This window comes from Hypanus sabinus, chromosome 9, assembly GCF_030144855.1.
Source record: "Hypanus sabinus isolate sHypSab1 chromosome 9, sHypSab1.hap1, whole genome shotgun sequence".
NCBI lineage: Eukaryota > Metazoa > Chordata > Chondrichthyes > Myliobatiformes > Dasyatidae > Hypanus > Hypanus sabinus.
Window position 1 is genome coordinate 25,989,749 of NC_082714.1, and position 22,762 is coordinate 26,012,510.

Consider the following 22,762-nt stretch of genomic DNA (forward strand, 5'->3'; position numbering starts at 1 on the left):
ATTAATGTACTTTAAAATTTTCTGCCCCAATGCCAGTGCTTGTACTGAAACATATCCTTGTTTCTCTAACATCTCTGTCCAACAATGACTATGCTTTAAACTGACAGTGGTACATCCTACCCTCCTGTTCCTATGTAGTGCCAATGGAATTTTCATGGAATGAATATGGATACTCAGTCTCCTGAGTATATTCATAGCAGACACAAAGGAAATTTAAGAATATGAGGACTAAAAGATCAAAAGTTCAAGAACAGCTACTTCCCTTCAACCATCAGTTCTTGAAACAAATGGCAAAACCATAATTACTAGTTTAGCAACATGACTACTTTGCACTACAATAGTTTTTCTTTTCCTAATTGTGTTTATTTGCAAAAATTGTGTACAATTTATGCTTAACTTGTGTTTTTCTCATAAACGCTGCTTGAATGATACTATATGCCTGTGGTGCTGTTGGAAGTTTTTCACTGCACTTGTGTATATGACAATAAACTTGACTTGGATTTTGATTTTGGATTATTTCTGTTTTACTTTTAAACTGTGAATTACATTTAAAATAGAGTTATAGAGCAATCCAGCAGGGACACAGGACCTTTAGGCCAGCAAGTTCATGCTAACCAGAGTGCCCATCCAGCTAATGCCAAGTTTCTGTGTCCGGCTCACAACCCTCCAAGCTCTGCCACTCCATGTACCTATCCATGTATTTCTTAATACAACTATTGTACCTACCTCAACCACTTCTTCTAGCAGATCTTTCCATACATTCACCACTCTCTACATAAAAAATTGCCCCAGGTCCCTTTTAAATCTTTCCCCAACCCCTCGACCCCTAATTTTGGTCTCCCCTACTCTGACGTATAAAGTATTACCATACAGCTCTCATAATTTTAAATACTTTTAAAAGGTCACTGTCATTCTCCTACGTTCCAAGGTAAATGGAAATATTGGTAATATGATTATAGGAGAATGTCTGAAAGCCCAATGGAAGTAGAAACTTACAAAATATTTTTACTAATGACTAGACAAGCAACTGAAGAGTCCGCACCTCAATTGACCTTGAAGGTCGAATTTGAGCATAGTTCATAATCACACATCAGATGCAATGCACTTATCCATTTCTGATTTATAAGGTATGTTAAAAGCTAATAGATACATTACTTAACAGAAATAAAAACCCAAATTAGTTTGAAAATCACCATGATTAAAAAGGGATTGATTTCACCCAAATTATTCATGCTGTACGGGCCACTTGTATCTTTGAGTAGACACAAGCTATTTTCAACTTATTTCACATCTACCATAAACAACAAGAGAAAATGAACCCCTGTAATCACAGCTTAACTGTACTATTTTCTGTTTGGAAAATGAATCTCAGAAATACTATCTTCCCTGGAGATTTTGCCACTTCAGTTGTTTGAAGGCAAAGCAAAAGTGCCAGCTGTTTAAGGTATCAAATCAGTAGTTACAACATACCTCACTTAGTGCTCAGGATGAGAATGCTAATGGAGTCATTGCTGAGAGGGGTCATTACTAATAGTCCTGCTGTGTCAAGAATCTGACCTGAACCTATGCCACTCTCAGCACCTCTGCTGCTGCATTAGGCAACTAGTGCAAATCCAGCAGTATATCATTCAGTGTTCACTGTGACGAGATTGCTGTGAGGCAGCTGATGAGTAGGCCCTCTGCAAACCTAAGAGCTGCAGAGAGCTATGGGAGCCAAACTAAGAGAAGTGGAAATAGAAACTGCCATCATGTCCAACAGAAAGTGATGAAAAACTCTGTGTGATCCATCAGCACATGGAGTAGCGGCTACCAATCCCCAACAATGCCCAGGATCACTAAGCTAGCCAGAATCCAACAATGCTGTGCCCTGGTCTACCCAACATCAAGTACACAATGCTATGGAACAATTTATTGCTGAGGTGGAACCAGCAGAGATTCATACCAGATTCTTGGCACAGCAGTGTGCAGTGTATGCAGATGTCTTTACTGAGGCAAAGTTGGGTACATACCTCTGAGTTTTCAGACTTCAGGACCAGGAGCAATGAAACGAATCTGTATTCTGTGGAGTAGTGATAAGCAGGATACCAGTGCATGTTTTGGAGCATGTTAGTAATTATTACCAGTATTTCTGCAAATAATGCTGGCTTTGTTGCTGTTATCCACTTTGATGTGAAGCTCTTCGAGAAAATTAACTTCCAAGTATCTCCACTGTAATCTCAGAAATAGTATATTCAGTCCAGTATGTTCAGTCCAATGTATGTTCCACTCAAACCTCTTCCACCTTACTTCATCTCATCCCAAACAAAGATGCTTCTGTTTCAATCTCCCTCCCTTATGTCAATCACCAAATTCTTAATATCCCACAAGGTACCAGCATTGTTTTAACAACTGAGTGATCATAAACTTTCTTTAAAGATATGAAGTAAATATATGGAGATATGTTCATCTTTTCAATCTCCAACAATTTGATTGAGGTGCACAAAGCCTCAGCTCATGCTCATACTTATTTGCATAAAAGAGCAATAACTAAGTAGCTTAGGCTACGTATTCACATCACCTCAAACTAGTAATCATATTGCAAACTTCCATATTACACTGGCAGCCTGTAAGTGCTGCTTTGTTTTTAGATTAGCATTTGCTCCAGAGATTTATGTTAGGTATTGCAACAGTTAATTACCAACATGGTCAAGCCTTGAAGTTATAATTGATGAATACATTATCTATAACTGATTGCATAAGGAAATAGATCATAGCAAATTATTTAACTTGTGTAATATCTGTCTAACTCCTACCATATAGAAGAACCTTACTTCTATGTGATGCTGACCAGGTCCTGTTTCTATCTAGTTTCCATACTTGCGTACTCACTATCCATGCCCCCAATAAAGACCTACTACATATCGTGTGCTCTGCTCCAGTTATCTAACTTCCATTGTCTTATCAAACTGTTGGATACATTGTTTATGACCAAAGAAAAAGAAATGGCTGGAGCTGCTTAGTACTTTTGTGCAAGGGTGCTTATTAGGTGCATCAAAAGTTAGCGAAAATAGAGATAAGAAAAATGCCAATATTTACAAAATGATTGTCAAGTTGGATTTCTTCTTCTTCGAACATGTGCAGCTTCTCCACTTGAAAGAGATTGAATACATCTACTCGAAAGTTTTTTTAACCAGATTCCACTCAATGACCAAACAACTTTTCCTTTTTTCTCCTTTTATTTTTCGCAAGAGCGGCAGTTTAATAGTTCCATTAGTTCCGTCAATTATTAGTCATTAGGTGAAAAGACCAGCTGCCTCTCCAGACTTTGTAGACAGATTCGACCTGCACAGTATCCGGTCTCTAATAGACAGTTACGTTTTCAAACCGGGCGAACCCTCCTGAAGGTTCCCGAGCTCTTCTTAAACCTCGCGCCATTTCCCAGAAGCGCCTGCACATAATGATCCCCATGACGAAGCTAGTGCTAACCCAAACACAGTGACAGCTGTGCTCTTTTCCATGAAACAGTCTCTCAAGTTATTTAAGGTTCAGCATCTTACTGCAGATCCCAACGCTGCTCTCAGACTGCCACTATGATGCTGCGGGGTCCCCCCAATGTTCCAGACAGAAGCAGCACTCAGGCAGCGGGTTCCGTCTGGTCTATCAGTGGATTCTTGTTATCACTTTTAAATTTTATTTTCTTTTGCCTCTAGGTCCTAATACTTTTTAGAAACTCTAGTTTGACTTGACAATGATATCTACCAGTAAACGCAATAATAGCTTATTCCAATCCAGTGTGAACTCCTGGCAGTCCCTATATCTCTTATAAAAAGGGCTCCTTTTTTTCAGGCACTAGGACATACCATCTTTAATTACCAACAGAGTTAACTTAAGATTACACATAAATTTGACTATCAGAATCAGGTTTAATATCTCTAGCATATATCATGAAATATGTTATTTTTACAGCAGCAGTACAATGAAATTCATGATAAACAAATATAGTGGATAAACAATTACAGTAAATATATATATGCCTATTAATTAGTTGTTAAATTGCATAGTACAAAAAAAATAGAAATAAAAAAATGGTGAGGTAGTGTTCATGGGTTCAATGTTCATTTAGAAATTAGATGGCAGAAGGAAAGAAGCTGTTTCTGAATCGCTAAGTGTGTGCATTTGGGTTTTATATCGCCTTACCAACAGTAACAATGAGAAGAGGGCATGTACTGGGTAATGGGGATCCTTAATGATTGATACGCTCCTTAAGGCACTGCTCCTTAAAGATGTCTTAGATGCTACAAAGGCTAGTACCCTCGATGGAGCTGACTGATTTTACAAGTTCCTGCAACTTACTTGGACCTTGTGCCCCCATACTAGACAGTGATACAGCCAGTCAGAATGCTCTCCATGGTACTTTTATAGAAGTTTGAGTGTTTTAGTTGACAAATCAAATCTCTTCAAACTCCAAATGAAATATAGCCGCAGTCTTGCCTTCTTTATAGCTGCATCAAAATGTTGAATCCAAGTTAGGTCCTCAGAGATATTGACATCTGGGAACTTGAAATTGCTCACTCTCTCCACTTCTGATCCCTCTAAGACGATTGGTTTGTGTTCCCCCATCTTACCCTTTCTGAAGTCCGCAATCAGTTCTTTGGTCTTGCCAACATTCACTACAAGGTTGTTGCTGTGACACCATTCAACTAACTGGTATACCTCAGTATGCCCATTTGTCACCATCTGAAATTCTGCCAACAATGGTCGTATTATCAGAAAATTTATTGACAGCATTTGAACTACACCTAGCCACACAGCCTTGATTGATGAAAAAGTGGACATGTTATTTCTAGTCTGCACAGATTGTGGTCTTCCAGTTAGGAAGTCAAGGATCCAGTTATACAGGAGGTACAAAGGCCCAGGTTCTGTAGTTTTCCAATCAGGTCTGTAGGAATTATGGTGTTAATTCCTGAACTATAGTCAATAAACAGCATCCTGAATTAGCTATTTGCATTGTCCAGGTAATCCAAGGCCAAGTGGATAGCCAGTGAGATCATATCTGCTGTAGACCTATTGTGGCGATAAGCAAATTGCAGTCGGTCCAGGTCCTTCCGGAGACAGGTGCTGATTCTAGCCATATCCGACCTCTCAATCCTTCATCACTGTAGATGTGAGTGCTACTGGATGATAATTGTTAAGGCAACTCATGCTGCTCTTCTTGGGCACTGATATAACTGTTGCCCTTTTGAAGCAGGTGGGAACTTCCAACTGTAGCAGTGAGTGATTGAAGATGTCTTTGAATACCTCGTCAGTTGGTTACGACAGGTTTTCAGAGCCTTACCAGGTACTCCACTGGGCCCTGCTGCCTTGCAAAGATTCACACTCTTGAAAGATAGCCTGAAGTTGTCCTCCAAGACAGAGATCATAGGGTCACAGGATTTTGCAGGTATCTCCATAGCTGTAGTTTTAGTCTCCCTTTCAAAGAGAGCTTTCAATATGATGCACCCCACAATTACAATCACATTACAAAATAAACAATAGTATCCATCTTAAATACAGTGTACAAACAACATATATACATTCCCAATGCTAAAGATATAAAATATTCTGCCATGCATGGCGGGAAAGGCACCATAAAGCCAACCTGAGTGCATCAGCTCAGTTTAGGACCCAGAAGTGAAACAGCAGAATGTCCAACAGGTCAGTACAAATAAAGAATAAAATTGAACTAAACACTGGTTTCTGACTCTGAATGTATGTAGCAATGTGGAGGAAAAACAGTTGGCTAATATGAAAATACACTGGGGAAGACACTGAGGTGTGTAGACTCACCGCAATGACAGCAGAATGACAATGTAATGTTTGTGTGTAAATAATGTATAAGGAGTGAGTTTACCAAGTGGTCTTCATCCCACAAACAGCTGAAGCAGTAACTGCAGATATAAAAGCAACAGTGGGAACTACTCCGCGTCCCAGTAACTCAAAGAGCACTGAACAAAACTATTTTAGAATGAAACTGATTTACGTCCAATATTGGCCAGAGACACAACACCTGAAATATAGGTTAAGGTGGAGATCACACTTGGCTAACATTCCATTTCAAAGGTTAGACAGAATAGAAAATGAGCAATAAAATACTGCTACTGCATTCAATACTGAGATATTAAAAATCAAATTTCAAAGCATGTTCACTAGAATACAAGTCTGTGCTATATTTAGCATATAATCATAGAATAATCTCCATTAACAGGCATCAAATGGCATCTACAGCCTATGAGAAAATTTCTCACATATGCAAATGTCACAAATGCTAAGTGCATATCAAATGTGCACCTTGTGGCTTAATTATTGATTTCATAACAAAGGAACTCAGAATTATTAACTGAAATATGTCAATCACCTCAGCTAATTGTGAATGAAAAAGGCACAAACATGCAATTTGCAAACAAGAAACTTTTCAAATATATTCCAAAAAGCAACCGAGAAAAATCCAAAAAACTATCATAAATCAGAACACCAAGCAATAATTTTCTTATGTATGACTGTTCTTCACTGAGCAGCCTGAGGATGAAGTTCCATTTGCTTTATGCTGCCTCCTGCTCAGCCTTCTCATCCTTCCCATTCCCTTAGAATTGTGTGGGTTACCACAGAAGAATAACTTACAATTCTACAGTTGCATATAACAATACAGATTCTATTTTACCTGGCAGCTTATTCTGGAATGTTTCATGTCGCAAGGAATTTATTATTTATATTTTTGTTTACAATTTCTGACTATTTCATCAACTAGAAATAATTTGGAAAATATGTAGCCCAGGTGGCTCATGGTTGGGTTGAGTTGTTCTCCAACCTTGGCAATTTACTTGCAAATGTTTTGTCACTGTATGAGGAGACATCATCAGTACGCTGTTAATTGTGGTCTTGGAAAATGTGTAGCTCAGATGGTCAAACATCTGCAAGTAAATTGCCAAGATCGGAGAAAACCCAGCCATTTCACTGACTTCCTGAAAGGTCAAGGCAAAATCCTTAATTTCTGAAGAGATTTCTAAGTGTGGATCAGCAATAGTGTAAACCATAGAGTTGTCCCTATGAGAAAGATCTCAAGTACTTGAAAGAACCACCAGTAATCAATAGAACTTGACCAAGTACATCTGTTATATTAAATGAGATGAGCTGTATAATTAACCACATGAAACTTTCTGCGCTTTCACTATCTTCTACAATTCATTATTTCATGCAATACTGGTACTATTGTTTTGATTGATTCTTTGCTCTTGATGAAGAGAACAAAAAAAACAGCTGCTTTACACAAATTTATGGTGGGAGAGGAAAATATTCTTAGGAAGAAATATCTGATCACTTGTAACATATATCATTTTTCTTGCAGTGGTATTAAAGTGGTTGACACAGTTGCACAATGTAAAGGTTTCCTACAATATAAACAATAAATCCTTTGAGAAGGAAAGCTGAACAGCACTTTGCTGCCACTATTAATAACACAAAATTGTACAATTTAATTGGTATCCGCTACAACTTCGCGTTCCCAATTTTACATGCATAACTGAGTGTATTTCACCCAGGAAAGAAGGGAAAAGTAACTGTCAATGCCAGACCATAAGGCATAGGAGCAGGATTAGATCATTCAGTCCATTGAGTCTGTTCCACCACTCCATCATGTCTGATCCATGATGCTCCATGGCTGCTCGTGTTGCTCTCAACCACCCTCAATAAAAACGTCATCAATCACTACACAAGTGTTAAGGGCATGTCACATGTTGTCTTGTTTGCAGCAAGACCATTACATTCATCAAAATAAAGCTTACTCCAGAAGATAAATACCTAAATAAACCACAAAGACACAAGACTATTTTACCTCAATTAGTTTCCGCTCATAGGTGTTCGCCAGTTCATCATTATCCACAACAGGTTTAGGTTCCGGGATCACAAGATCTGTATCACCACTCCGCAAGTTTGGACAAACTAAATGAAATTAGATTTAAAAATAAATATATTTTATGAAAAGAGGCTTATATATGAATCATTATAATTTCCAAGAATATTACACCTTTAACAATTACATTATTTTTAAACCTTTTGCTTAGCTTCTCTCCAGTAATATAACTATGCCAATAATTAAATATAAAATTGGGGCATGAGTGTATTAAACATAAATCTGCTCCAGACATACCAATGATGTTTTGTTGTTTAAGAAGTAATTGTACACCTACTTTTTAAACCACAGCTTTGCTGACAATCTCTGCTGTTTCAAAAAATACACAAATCTGTTTCCTGCTTCAACTGAGCATATCAGTGCATTGAATCAGATCTAGATCCCCACTGCAACCAGCAAATACTTGCACAAAAATGGAAATCATTTTCATAGACAGCCATCAGCAGACAAGTTTACTTTCATTCCTAAATGTTGATGGCCATTACATTGATGTTATGAGCATAGGTCAGGGCTGATGGGACATATGGCCTTTAATGACAGCTACTTATGAATCAGTTATCTCAAAGTGTACTAGGTTACACCTCAAAAAGCAAAAAATACCAAAAGTCATTGCAGAATTGACAGAATAAACTACTTTTCATGATAAATAACAGAACACTATGGAACATATGGAACAGAAATATTGAGAAATGTCCAAAGACCAATGTCTGATTAGTGGATGCTTCCACATTTAATCATATTTCAATTTTATCCACTTCTTAATTTTTTTAATTCCAACAACATTTTGCAGTAATCATTCAAACCTAATGAACCCATAGGTGCTCTGCTTTTAAGGTCACTCACTGACATACTTGCAAGAATGTGATATTGAGACATTATAAAGCACTGGTGAGGCCTCATTTTGAGTACTGTGAGCAGTTTTGGACCCCTCATCTTAGAAAGAATGAGCTGAAATTAGAGAGGGTTCAAAGCAGGTTCATGAAAATGATTCCAGAATTAAATAGCTTGTCATTTGAAGAGTGTTTGATGGCTTTGGGCCTGTATTCACTAGAGTTCAGAAGAACGAGGGGTGACCTCTTTGAAACCTATTGAATGGTGAAAGGCCTTGATAGAGTGAATGTGGAGAGGATGTTTCCTATGGTGGGAGAGTTAAGACCAGAAGACACAGCCTCAGAATAGAGGGGTGTCCTTTTAGAATGGAGATAGGAGGAATTTCTTTAGCCTGAGAGTGGTAAATATGTGAAATTTGTTGCCACAGGCAGCTGTGGAGGCCAAGTCTGTATATATATTTAAGGCAGAGGTTGATAAGATTGTTAATTGGTTGGGGAATGAAGGGATACAGGGAGAAGGCGGGGGATTGGGACTGAGAGGGAAAATGGATGAGGCATGATGAAATGACGGAGCAAACTTAATAGGCCAAATGGCCTAATTCTGCTCCTATGTCTTATGGTCTTATGCTTGTGTCACAATTCATAAACACAAGAGATTCTGTAGGTGCTAGAAATCTAGAGTAACACACACAAAATGCTAGAGGAACTCAGCGGGTCAGGCAGGAACTATGAAAAAGAATAAGGAGTCCATGATTCGTGCCAAGACCATTCATCAGGATTCTTTATTCCTTTCCAGAAATGCTGCCTGACCTGCTGAGTTCCTTCAACATTTTGTGTGTGTGATGTCACAGTGACCATGTCTCTCCATCAGTCAGTTTTCCTGGTACATTTCAATAAGGCAGTAAACGAAGTACAACAGCCCTACAGAAAGATATTTGGAACAGCAAGGAGTCACAAATAACTAAAGGATCCTGATTTAGCATAGCAATTAGACATGTTAAATTATAAAAGCTGGGATTATCATCATAAAGCAATATTTAACATTGCCTCTATCAAATGATATGCACATGATAACAAAGGTTTAAAGTAATAACTTAAAGATTAAACTCTCAAGTTTGTACTCACAATTAATAACCATCCTCAAATTTAATTTCATTATCTATGTATTCAGAAGTAAAATATGCAAATGTTTTTCTCAAAATAACACTCGACATTAAATAAGTGTGACAATGACTTCAGCTGGTAATCAGATGAGAAAGCTTTGATTAAAATAACATTTAATTTAATCTCAGAGGGTTACCTGAAGAACTGCTCCAACCTATTTGTGTAAATCAGTTGCTGCATTTACACCAAAAATAATTTTATGTAGAACTCCATCCAGGGTTGACTGGATTTTTCAGGAACTAATATATTCTGATCTAGAAATTCTGGCATATCCCAATGAGTAGAGCAGATTGCATTGCAGCAAAAGAGCCAATGACTGTTATCAGTCAATAACATCACAAGCCTCAATCCCTTTGAAAACTTAGGGGGGAGGGGTGTGTTTTGCAATGGTGGCTATGATGCAGAAATTCAAAGTTCAAAGTAAATTGGATATAATCACCATATACTATCCTGAGATATGTTTTATTGCAGGTGATCACAGTAGAGAAAATTACAATAAAATCAATGGAAAACTACACACAAATGAAGACTAAAAGAAGACAAGCTATGGAAATGAAATAAACAGATGGATGATTAATTAATTAATACCAAGAAGTGCATAGATTGTGCAATTAGTTCAGTGTTGAGGTGAGTGAAGTTTACTATGCTGGTTTAGAACACCTGGGATCCACAGATCCCTCAGTTAATGATAGGGGGTACATGGTATAAAAATGGTTGGGAACCTCTGCTTTAGACTGTTGGAGCTGCACATTGCTGTTTGCTGGAGTGTGGCATTAGGGAAGAAAACGGATTCAAATCTGAATTATTTACTAAACAGAAGACAGACCACAAGTTCAAAACACAAAGGCACTTGGTTTCAAAGGCTGTGCCTTTTAAGCTTAAGTCAAAATCCTTGACTATCACTAAGAACTCCATAGTTTTGACTTCATAATTTTGCTTCACTGGCCAGGTAATGAAAAATTAATTTAAAAAAGACAAATTTATAAGCCATCAACTATTTTTCAAAGTATTAAGATTTGGTCACCTCTTTGAATTTATTGAAAGCATAAACAGGAAAGACCTACATAATGTGCATTTTTTACTCTCTGTGTAATCTTATGAGGCAATTAAATCACATGGAAGATGGCAATGTCACATTTTTCTTCACCTTCAAATTGTCAGGAATAATATACAGAAACCCTTCCTCCTTTCTGAACATGAAACTTGCAACATTCATAGTTACTAACCAGGGAAAGAAAGAAATGGAGTTTAATGAAAAATCTCATAAATTGGGAATGTTACTGCAGGTCAATCACCATCCACAACAATGGAGTGAGTCACATTGCTTATGGATGCTGGCTTCAATGGGAACTGTTGCTGCACAGCTTCTCCCAGAAGTGAGTTGCTTACTTAAGCCAACTCGGGTCACGTGAAGCAGCAGATGGTGGCACATTTGCCATTCTGAATATGAGGAGATTTTTTAAAGAGCACTTGTTTGGGGTTCTGGATCGGTTTGTTCCACTGGGGCAGGGAAAGGATGGCAGAGTGAGGGAACCATAGTTGACAAGAGACCTGGAACATCAAATTAAGAGGAAGAAAGAAGCATAATTAACATTTAGGAAGTTATGACAGGGCTTAAGAGAGTTACATTAGTCATTAGGCGGGGGATTGAGTTCAAGAGCCAAGAGGTAATGTTGCAGCTCTATAAAACAGTGGTTAATCCACACTAGATTGTTGCATTCAAATCTGGAAGCTTTATAGAGGTTGCAGAGGAGATTTACTAGGATGCTCTCTGGATTAGAAAACATGTCCTTTGAGGATAGTTTGATCGAGCTAGGGCTTTTCTCTTCCGAGCGAAAGAGGGTAAGAGAGGACTTGATAGAAGGGTACAAGATGATAAGAGGCACAGATAGAGTGGACAGCCAGAGAATTTGCCCAGAGTGTAAATGGCTAATATGTGGGGCCATAATATTAAGGTGATTGGAGAAAAGTATAGAGGGATGTTATAGGGTTTATTTTTGCACAGATAGTGGTAGCCACATGGAACATGCTTCAAGGGGTGATGGTGAGGTACATAAATTACAGACATTTCAAACTCTTAGACAGACACAGGGATGAAAGAAAAATGAAGGGTTATGGAGAAGGGAAAGGTCAGCACAATATTGTGGGTGAAAGGCCTGTACACTCAATGATCTGTGTTCCATTTGTTGGTCTCCAGTTGCAAAGCCCTTAATTGGTGGAACTGCCTAACATTTCAATAGGAAACAAAAACAGAAAAATGCTGGAAATGCTCAATGGGTCATATAGTAGCTGTGAAGAAATAAACAAAATTAATACTTAAGATTAATGACTTTCTGCCACTTTTCTAATACAACTTTATTGACCTCCTCTACATCCAATGATTCTATTTTGACCTGCTATGTATTACCAACATTTTCTGTTTTTCTTTTACATTTCCAGCAACTACAATTTTTGCTTTTTGATTACACTAGAAATTTGCTTCTCCAACCCTTATCCAATTACCATTTTTATAGGAACTACATTCCTATAACAAGATTTTCTGCCCCTCAAATAAGGAGAAAATAAGTCTTCCTCTTTTTTAAAATTTTTAAGTATTTCAGTTTTAACATGAATCACATGGTTTTAACAGCTTTTTAAAAATCACTTGCATCTATTGTGATGGTTTTTAAATTGTTTCAAGTAACACACATTTACAAGCTTTCAAATATACATATATAAACATATATACATCCTTCATGAGGTAAGAAACTAAATCTAAACACTATTATACGTGGTGGTCTCAGCAAAGCCCTATGGAATTCCATAAAGACATCCTTACTCCTGTACTCGAATCATTGTGCAATAAAAGCTAATGTAATTACATTTGCCTTCCTAATCACTGACTATAGCTGAATGTTAACAAGCAGTAATTCATGTACAGGGACACTCAAATCTCTCAGAACACCAATTCCTTTCATCTTCTCACCATTTAGAAGTATTCTGATTTTCCACTTCTTCCTACCACGGTGAATGACTTCATACTTGTTTACATTGTATGATATCTGCCATATTCTCATCTCGTAATCTGTCTCTGACACTGATGTCTTTCCGTGCCTTCTTCACAGCCCACACTGCCAGCCAACTTTGCATAATTTGCATCTTTGCTCTCTTGCACTTGACCCTTTCATCCAAATAGTTGACAAAGAGTAAGAACTACACACTGTAAACAACAGTCCCAGTCTTCCTAAGTCTTCCAACCAGAAAGCAACATTTTACTTCTTACTCCAGACTTCAATTAAACCATCCAAAATCCTTTTATGTGACCCATTAGCAAAAAGCTTCTTAATACTCCAAAAGCAAAATTATTGGGTTTAAGACTACAAAGATGGAATCTGCTGTCACCAGATACAAAAACTTTGGTAAAGACAGACAGACATACTTTATTGATCCCGAGGGAAAAAGGATTTAATATATGAGATAGATGCTTCCCAGATTAATGACGTCAAGATTAAAGAAGGCATTCTTGTTGGTCCACAATTCAAACAGATCATCAATGACAGGCAATTTAAAGAACTTCTAGTGGGACCAGAGAAATTGCATGGAAGCATTCAAGGATGTTGTTGAACAATTTCTTGGCAACTACAGAGCACCAAACTACCTGCAGTTTCTGACAACATGCTTCAAGCATATAAAAACATGAACTGCAACATGTCACTAAAGATTCATTTTCAACATTCCCATTAGACTTGCTCTCTGCCTATCTTGGCACTGTTAGTGACGAGTATGGTGAAAGGTTTCACAGGACAATGCAATCATGGTATCCGAGCAACTGAAATGCTGGTTGATTATTCTTGGACTCTTAAACAAGAAGCCTCAGACACTTCGTACAAATGAAAATCATCAACAAAACATTTTTAATTTAGTTGAACTATTGCAAAGCATCAGCACTGTTATGCAATTAAACACATTATATTCAATAAAAAGTTAATTTCTTATTTCTCCAAATTCCTACGTGATACAAGCAGTCTCAAATTATATTTGTGTTCAGCTTCAAGCAGTCTATTATAAACACAAAAAAAATTCTGAGGAAGCAACACATTTGGAAAAAACAGTGCTATCTATATATCACACTTTGGAAGATAATAACTTTTTCCATGGCCACAGGATTTTAAACCATGGGACAGGGTTATTTGACCTGAGGATAAATCAACTTTCAGTTATATTCATCAATTATTTTTGAAATCAATGATCATTCTTTTGAGCTTCTCATTCACCCTAGGTCTGTTGTTCTCCATTATTTCCCTTGAGGTTCTCTGTATCCTCTTTGTGAAGACAAACATTAAGTTTTTAATTTATTTTCATTTCCTTATTTCAAATAATGCTTCTACAGATTCATTACCTTATGCTAAAACTTTTTCTTTTCAAATGTCACAGAAGTTTTTAAGATTTTCTAGTGACCACTTATTTCAATCCCCACACAGACATGCCTGCCACAATGAGGGCAGAGGCAGATTAGAGAAACAGAACTTCATATTCCACCCTGGTAACCTCCATGCTGACAACATCAACATCAATTGCTATAAGTTCCAGTAACCACTCCCCTCTGTTTTCCTTCCCTTCCACCTTTGTTTCCTCTCATTCCTGTGGCCCCCTCATCCCTTCCCCTCCCCTGCCCTCTCAACCTACCATCACATCTTCTCATTCTCCACGTCCTGCCCTTTATTCCATGGTCAATTGCCTTCTCCTCTTAGATTCCTTCTTCTTTAGTCCTTTGTCTCTTCACACATCATTCCCTTTCATCTCCCCCACCCCATCACTTGGACTCAACTACTGCATACCAACTCTCCCTCCCTTTTGCCCTTTTCCTTTCTAGCTTTGATGAAGGATCTCAACCCAAAACACTGACTGTTCATTTATTTCCCTCCACAGATGATGCCTGACCACTGGATTTCTTCCAGCATTGTGTGTGTGTATGCATGTGTATGCGTGCGTGCCTGCACACGCACAATATTTGCTTTTATGCTTGTTTTAGAGTGTTCCACTATTTTACAATCCCTCTCCTCAGTTGTTGGGCCACCTTTACTGAATTTACTGAAAAGCAGTGGATATAGCCCAGTCCATCATGGGCAAAGCCCTCCCCATCATTGAGCACATCTGCATGATGCACTGTCGCAGGCAAGTAACATTCATCATCAGCAACCCCCACTACCCACGTCATGCTCCCTTCTCACTGCTGCCTTCAGGAAAGTGGTACAGGAGCCTCAGGACCCATACCGCCAGGTTCAGGAACAGTTATTACCCCTTAGCCATCAGGCTCTTGAACTTCACTTGCCCCTTTGTGAACTGTTCCCACAAACTATGGACTCATCTTCAAGGCCTCTTCATCTCATGATCTTGGTATTTGTTGCTTATTTATTATTATTATTTCTTTTTGTATTTGCATTGTATTTTTTGCACATAGGTTGTTGTACGCTGTTAGATACATGGGTTATGTCCACGTGTAAAAATAGCTGGAGTCACAGGGCACTGCACAGTGTTTAGTGGGTGTGTTAAAAACAAACTTACAAAAATTAGTGAAAATAGTGAAAACAGTGAAAACTGCCAGTATTTATAAAGACATATCTACCAGAAAACACAATAATAGCTCCGTACTATTTTCGTCCAGCAATCCCAATCTCTCTGTCCTACTGAAAGTGAAGATCCCCATTTATTAGGCACCAGGACATACCATCTTTAATTACTCACATGTTAACTCAAGACAACATATGAATTAGGATATGATGCACCCCACAATGTAGTTACAATCACATTACAAAATAAACAGAAGTATCTACCTTAAATACAAACAATATATACACATTTACACATCCCTTTTACTACAGAAATGAAATATTCCACCATGTATGGCAGAAAAGACACCATAAAGCCAACCCTTGAGAACCCATTGTTAGAATATACCAGGGAAGACATTGAAATGCATACACTCAGCATAACGACAGCAGAAAGACGTGTGTGTGTGTGTGTGTGTGTGTGTGTGTGTGTGTGTGTGTGTGTGTGTGTGTGTGTGTGTGTGTGTGTTGTGTGTTGTGTGTTGTGTGTTGTGTGTTGTGTGTTGTGTGTTGTGTGTGTGTGTGTGTGTGTGTGTGTGTGTGTGTGTGTGTGTGTGTGTGTGTGTGTGTGTGCGCGCGCGCGTGCGTGCACGTACGTTTGTTTTTGTGTGTGTGGGTGCGTTTGCTTTTGCATGTGTGGGTGTGTTTGCTTTTGTGTGTGTGGGTGCACACATAATGTTTGCTTTTGTGTGTGTGGGTGCGCACATAATGTTTGTTTTTGTGTGTGGGTGCGTTTGCTTTTGCATGCGTGGGTGCGTTTGCTTTTGTGTGTGTGGGTGCGCACATAATGTTTGCTTTTGTGTTTGTGGGTGCACGTGCGCTCGTTTGCTTTTATATGTGCGCACGTACGATTTTTGTGTGTGTTTTTTTGTGTGTACATGCACGTGCATTTACCAAGCACTCTCCATCACATCCGCACTGTTGGGTGTAGTCTTTCACTGATTCTATTGGTTCCTGAACTTAATGCGACTGTATATAAGAAAAGGAATCTCAGGGTTGCAGGGTTGCAGATGGTTACATATATGTACTTTGATCATAAATTTACTTCGAAGTTTGAAATCTGAGATATCCAAATAATTAAGCTTTATGTTCTTTTTGACAATATTATAAACCCTTTTATTTCATACCCAAATTATCTGCTAATTTTTTGAACCACAATATGCTTGATATCACCTTTATTGGTTGGGGAGTGGCTACAATTAATACCTCTTACTGCAATGTACTTCCAACCAATATTTTTCTTTGCTTTACTGCCTTTATACCATCTTTTATTAACAGGGCTACCATCTACCCAGCCATCCCAATGTCTCCTTCCTTTCTTTTCCATTTTGTCTATCTTTTCTAAGGTTAAGTACCCTGGAATATTTAATACACAATTTTAATCATTCTGCAACCATCTCTCACTAATGACTGAGATTGCACCCATTTATTTCAATTGTTAAAATCAAATCATCTCATTAGGCACATCTTGTGCATATTGAAGAAGATCCTTCAATCTTGTATGTTAACCAGTCTTGTATTCTTGTGGTAAAGCCTTGGCCTTAACTGTCTGAAGATCTTCCGCACTAAGGCTTTTCTAGACACCTCTGATGCAGAGTATCTTTGTGATAGATTCATTACATACAACCCAGGCCAGCGAGGGGCTGTTCCTGAGGTTCTGTAATTCAGTCCCAGCTTGATTTGGACCAGTGGTATTGTTGCGATCATTAGCAATCTCAAGAGTAGTTATCACAAAGGTTTCAGCAATTATAACAAATATTTATTACATAAATTCACTGGAAAAACTAACAAGAACTCAGGCAAACTGTACCAAATCTTGAAGAACTGAAATCACACACGATACACAAAAAACTCAGTCAGAGTTTCACCAGGCAAGGATCCATCCACAATGACTGAGCAAGAAGGGGCTGGCATGCTCCCCTGAAATACACCCTGGATGATGCAGGAATTCAGGAGCAATCAGACAGACCCAGTGTCCAGATGAAGCAATAATGCCCAAAGACAACAACTACAATGCAAGACATTGAAAATCCTGCGCTAATTTAAATACCCTAAATTGAATAAAATTGATAAATACAAAGAGTGTTTAAACCCCCACCCACCCACCCCCCCAAGATACCAAATGAGCCACCTGGAAAATAAAGTAAAAACCAGAGTTAATCCAAAGACAAACAATTAGATGTAAAAGGTAAACAATCCAAGGAACACTGCATACCCACAAGGTTACACTGAGAAACTACAACCTCCCAACTAACTTAAAAGTAATCTTTCCTTGTATTTCCAAAAGAAATATGTCACTGGTTTAAAAACACTCACTTCTGTCCCTTTTCCTACCTAATTCAGTCTCTAAAGTTCTCCACAACCCACCCATCTTGTGACTGGCTTGCTACATACAAATCACAGAAGTTCTCTTGAATGTAGTTCAATAATTCTGTACCTTCCTTACTCTTTACTCAGCTATTCTCTCAGTAGTAGAAGCCTCTAGCTGATGCTGCCTTTTAGTTTGGGGATTCTCAGCAAAGTGTTCATTTAAATGTACTTCCACATCCTGCTGAATGTTTGGGAGGAGGGTGGCTATAAAACATTACCAACTATGTGAAAATCTTGTTCCATTTCTCAGATTAACACATCCGGTTTTATTCATTGATCTATATCTGGGGTTGAGATAGTGAACAGCTTTAAGTTCCTTAGCTACACATCACCAAGGATTTCAAAAAGGCACATCAGCACCTCTTTCACCTCAGACAGACGAAGGGGTTTGGTATGGGCCCCCAAATCCTAAGATCTTTCTACAGGGGCACAATTGAGAGCATCCTGACTGGCTGCATCACTGCCCAGTCTGGGAACTGTACTTCCCTCAATCGCAGGACTCTGCAGAGAGTTGAGTGGACAGCCCAGCGCAGATGTAAACTTCCCACTATTCATGACATTTACAAAGGCGTGTGTAAAAAGAGCCCAAAGGATCATTGTGGACCCAAGTCATCCCAACCACGAACTGTTCCAGCTGCTACCATCTGGGAAACGGTACCGCAGCATAAAAGCCAGAACCAACAGGCTCCAGGACAGCTTCTTCTACCAGGCCATCAGACTGATTAATTCATGCTGGCACAACTGCATTTCTATGTTATATTGTGGTACGTACTATTTATTATGAATTACTATAAATTGCACATTTAGACAGAGAAGTAACACAAACTTCTTCACTCCTCACATATATGAAGGATGTAAGTAATAAAGTCAATTCAATTCAATATCATGTCCCGATTCCCCCGACAGCGACAAATGCTTCTCAAACCAACGCTCTTTCCTCCTTTTTTTGTTTTACTACTTTCCAGATATCATTTTAAGACCCTGCATTCAGGAATATTGTTCCCTACTTTAGAGCCATGTTTCAGTAACAACCACTTTAATATGGGTCCTTATTACTGCAAATTAATTTATTCAAGCTTTTAAAATTGCAAATTATTTCAACACTTTTTAATACTGAAAATATCTTCCACTGACAGATTTGTTTCAGGGATTACATACAAAGTCATTATCTATGCCAGCCTGTTCAGCAAGTATAACTTGAATGACAAGCATTTTATCTAAGACAGCAAATAATATAACATTTTTCTCTATGGAATTCTGAAACACTGTCTACCATTCAGATGAGCAATTAAAATCAAATTAATCATGAAAGGTGTTGTTATTTATTCATTTAATGAATAGTAGACTTTGATTAACAAAATGAGTCACAAATTATTTATTCTGGAGGTCAACAATATCAGAAAATTATCCAAACATTTCATAACATGATATATAGCTGTTGCAAATTGTGAGCTCTTTACTGAATTTTTCATATCACATTCAAAATCTCATAGCTCTGCCTTCTACTGCAATCAATGTTTATTGGACAGGAAAAAAATTACAATGGCTAACTTCTCTATACAAAGCTGTACTGGTTAAGTGTTGTCATCCACAATGTATTAACTCTTTATATCAGAATATTCCCAGATTCATTGAGGCACAAGAGACTGACAGGTCCTAAAGAGGCACCACGACCTGAGCAGCTAACTATTCCTATGCTGTTCTTGCAGTTTGTTTGTTTCCAGATTAATAATTGATCAGTATTGCCCTTGAGAACATTCAGATGTACATTGCAACACTGCCAAGAGTATCCAAAATAACAATGTTTTAGTCCTGATGCAGGGTCTTAACCCAAAATGTCAAGTATCCCCCATTGCCTCCACAGATGCTGCCTGGCACACAAAGCTTTCAAGAAGCTTGATTCCTGCTCCAATTTCCACCAGTTTCAAACAATATGACATCAAAACTGTCAAGAATTCTTATCCTTCTGGAAATTGACAAACTATTATCTTGTATAGTTATGAGAACATTTCTAGATTAATCATAAATTTGGTATTAACCAAACATTCAAATGCAAGTCAAAAACCAAATGTGAATTCAACCAATTAGTTTCAGAGAAGTTCAGTAATATTAAACAACAATGCTTCAATGTGAAAAACAAGCACCTGCCATTTACAATACAATTTGCCTCTTGTCTATTTACCATTTTTGTTGAGGAAAGAAATTTAAGAAATCAAATCTACCCACATGTAAAACTCTCTTAGTCTTAAAAATGTCAACAAGAAATATATCAAAGATGCTAAGAGTGCATTTAGACTGCTAATTTCACCATGGATGTAATGTAATTTCATGTGTTCATCAAGATAAACTGGCAACTTAATGTGGGGGTTCTGGTCTCATTTACATTTCCAAACAGCTTTAAAATCAACAAGAGATCAATTGTAGTTCTCATAGTAATTTGGTTTTGCTTTAAGTACAGTTTATGTCATCAGTAGAGAGCCAAGGAATACACAGACGGTCTTTAAAACCGGAAACTAAACTCTCAAACCAGAGCTCTCCTTCAGTATTACATTGGGCCAGCTCAACACAGACAACAACCATGCACAGATTGCAATGTATCTCTGTGCTACCAACTAAAATGTTCAGACTACCAGCAATAACTTAAGTGCAAATGATCACTTTCCTGACAAATTTTGTGGACTTGCCTGTTTGAAAGCAACAATTGATAATTCAAAAATAATACCGCATAGAGTTCAGAAGTTATTACAAGCTAGTTATCACCGCAAACTTCCCAGTTTTGCAAAATGAAGCTGAAGATGCAAATGAAAGCTGAAAACTCTGTGAAACCTCTCTGAAACAAAGAACAGATGTAACTGTAAGTATATTATTTAAGCTTCAGAGTCACTTAAGAGACACCAGCAATCATCAGCAACCTCCAAGAAAACTTCCCACAAAAGATCCACTAATTGTTTTGATGTGAATTTACAAAGAGATGAATGGACTAGATGAGCTATCAGTACACTTGTCGTGTCATAGTGAACATTACTATTCTATGCATGTCTCCAAATTTCTGATTAATAATCACAACGTTGCTGACCCCCACCAGCAATTTTCTTAATATTATTCATCCAGAACATCACTATTTTTAACATTTGCATTTAGCTTCATCATAAAAATATTTATGCTTAGTTATTAATTTCAATCCCAGTTTAATATTTTTCAGTAAACTCTTCTTAACATAATGCTCAAAATTCAAATACTGTATTGAGACCTATAGAAATTATACAAATATAGCAAAACTCAAGATTATAATCAATAACATATAATAAAACACTTTAGACAAAATCTGCTTATATGCCTTATACCTCCACTAAATTACTGTTTGTTTTTATCTGTCAAAGCTAGAGTAATTGATCATCATATACAGCAATTGCAGCTAATACGCAATCTGTCTATTACAGTGGAATTAGATTTTTGTTCCGTGAGGAATTAAATGGATTTGACCTGTGTTTTCTCCTATTCATTTCCTGCATTTTATTCCCCAAAATTGCATATCATTCCCCAAAATAAACAAGTCATAAAAAAATTAGAATACAGATTTTTCAATATTAATACAACACAGCAGCCGCGAAATACACTGTGATAAAGTTGTGAGTCATACACAATGTCCAGTCTCAACACGGAATTCAGATATCAATATGTTGGCCCTGATTTCATAGTCAATGGCAAAAGAACTTGACTTTGTATTTGGGCTTTCAATCGGCTACTTAGGTATCCTTTTCAGGTCAATACATGCCGCATATATGAATAGGTAAAACAGAAGATGTCACTTAACTAACTAATCAGTCTGAAGAATTATCACAGAGGTAGAAATGGTCCGCAGTCATATGCAAAACACGTGTAATATAATCATGGGTGAATATTACATTCCACAGTTACTTAGTAGTCCCACTAAAGTGTTTGCAACCAAATTTCAGAACACAAGTGACCCTGTTCTAAAACCAAGTACAAATTGATATACTTAAATCTATATTAATAATGTAGAGTAAGTAAACTCCAAGATAAAGAAATATGACATTAAGAAAATGAGGTATAGAATAAAAAGGTAGTAAAAGCAAAACCTCAACTTTTCCATTTTATAATCTTCAAAGGTGGGTGGCAACATGCAGATGTGCCTCTACCAAAAGAGGTCTAAGGCACTCCTTCCCTCTGCTTGCCTGCCGGAGCCTAAGAAGATGTAGCACCTATTTAGCCCCAGATCAGGGTCACGTGAAGCCATGGGAGCAGGAGGTGGATAGTCATATGAGCAGCTGGTGCATATCACAAGTCCTGGTTATGCCACCATTGACACCATGCAGACAATCTCGATGCTCAAGAAGATCAGAAGAATTCAAATTCCATATTTATGAAGGATTGGTTTTGGCACATATTTATATCCAAATGCATCAAACCAAACTTTTCTGGTGTCTTCAATCTGTAACTGATAAAGAAGTGCCACAACTTCACAGTAAATATGAACACAGAGTTTCCTGGTGAACATTATGATACAAGATGAGAAGGAATGGGCTCTGTATTTTTTTTTTTAGCAGAAATATGGGTGAACTACCAATATGTGCACATACCATATGCCATGTACCAACATATGATATTTTATTTCAGATTGGGAAATTTCAGACTGAATTTTACCTGGAATTAGGTCTGGTAATAGAGGGAAAGCCAAAACTTAAATAGACTTCAATTTCATCTGTGAAATTAGCTATACTGCATTATTAATTTAGTTAATTTGATTTTTACTCATCTACTTCTTTCATGCCTTCTCGACACAGTTCATGCTCATTTAATTGCGTCTCCCAGAGCAGCAGGAGCTTCATTTGTCTTGAAGAATAATTTACCATTTAAATTCATCA

General features: G+C 37.6%; 1 protein-coding gene across 4 annotated transcripts in view; it reads right to left on the minus strand.

The window, feature by feature from the left end:
• Positions 1 to 22,762, minus strand: part of snx29 (sorting nexin 29) — a 572,982-nt gene that overhangs the window by 344,464 nt on the left and 205,756 nt on the right. For all 4 annotated transcript variants that reach the window (XM_059979337.1, XM_059979336.1, XM_059979338.1 and 1 more), the window contains one exon: positions 7,847 to 7,953. In XM_059979337.1, the coding sequence (XP_059835320.1) occupies positions 7,847 to 7,953 (107 nt within the window). The remainder of the gene's footprint in view (positions 1 to 7,846; positions 7,954 to 22,762) is intronic.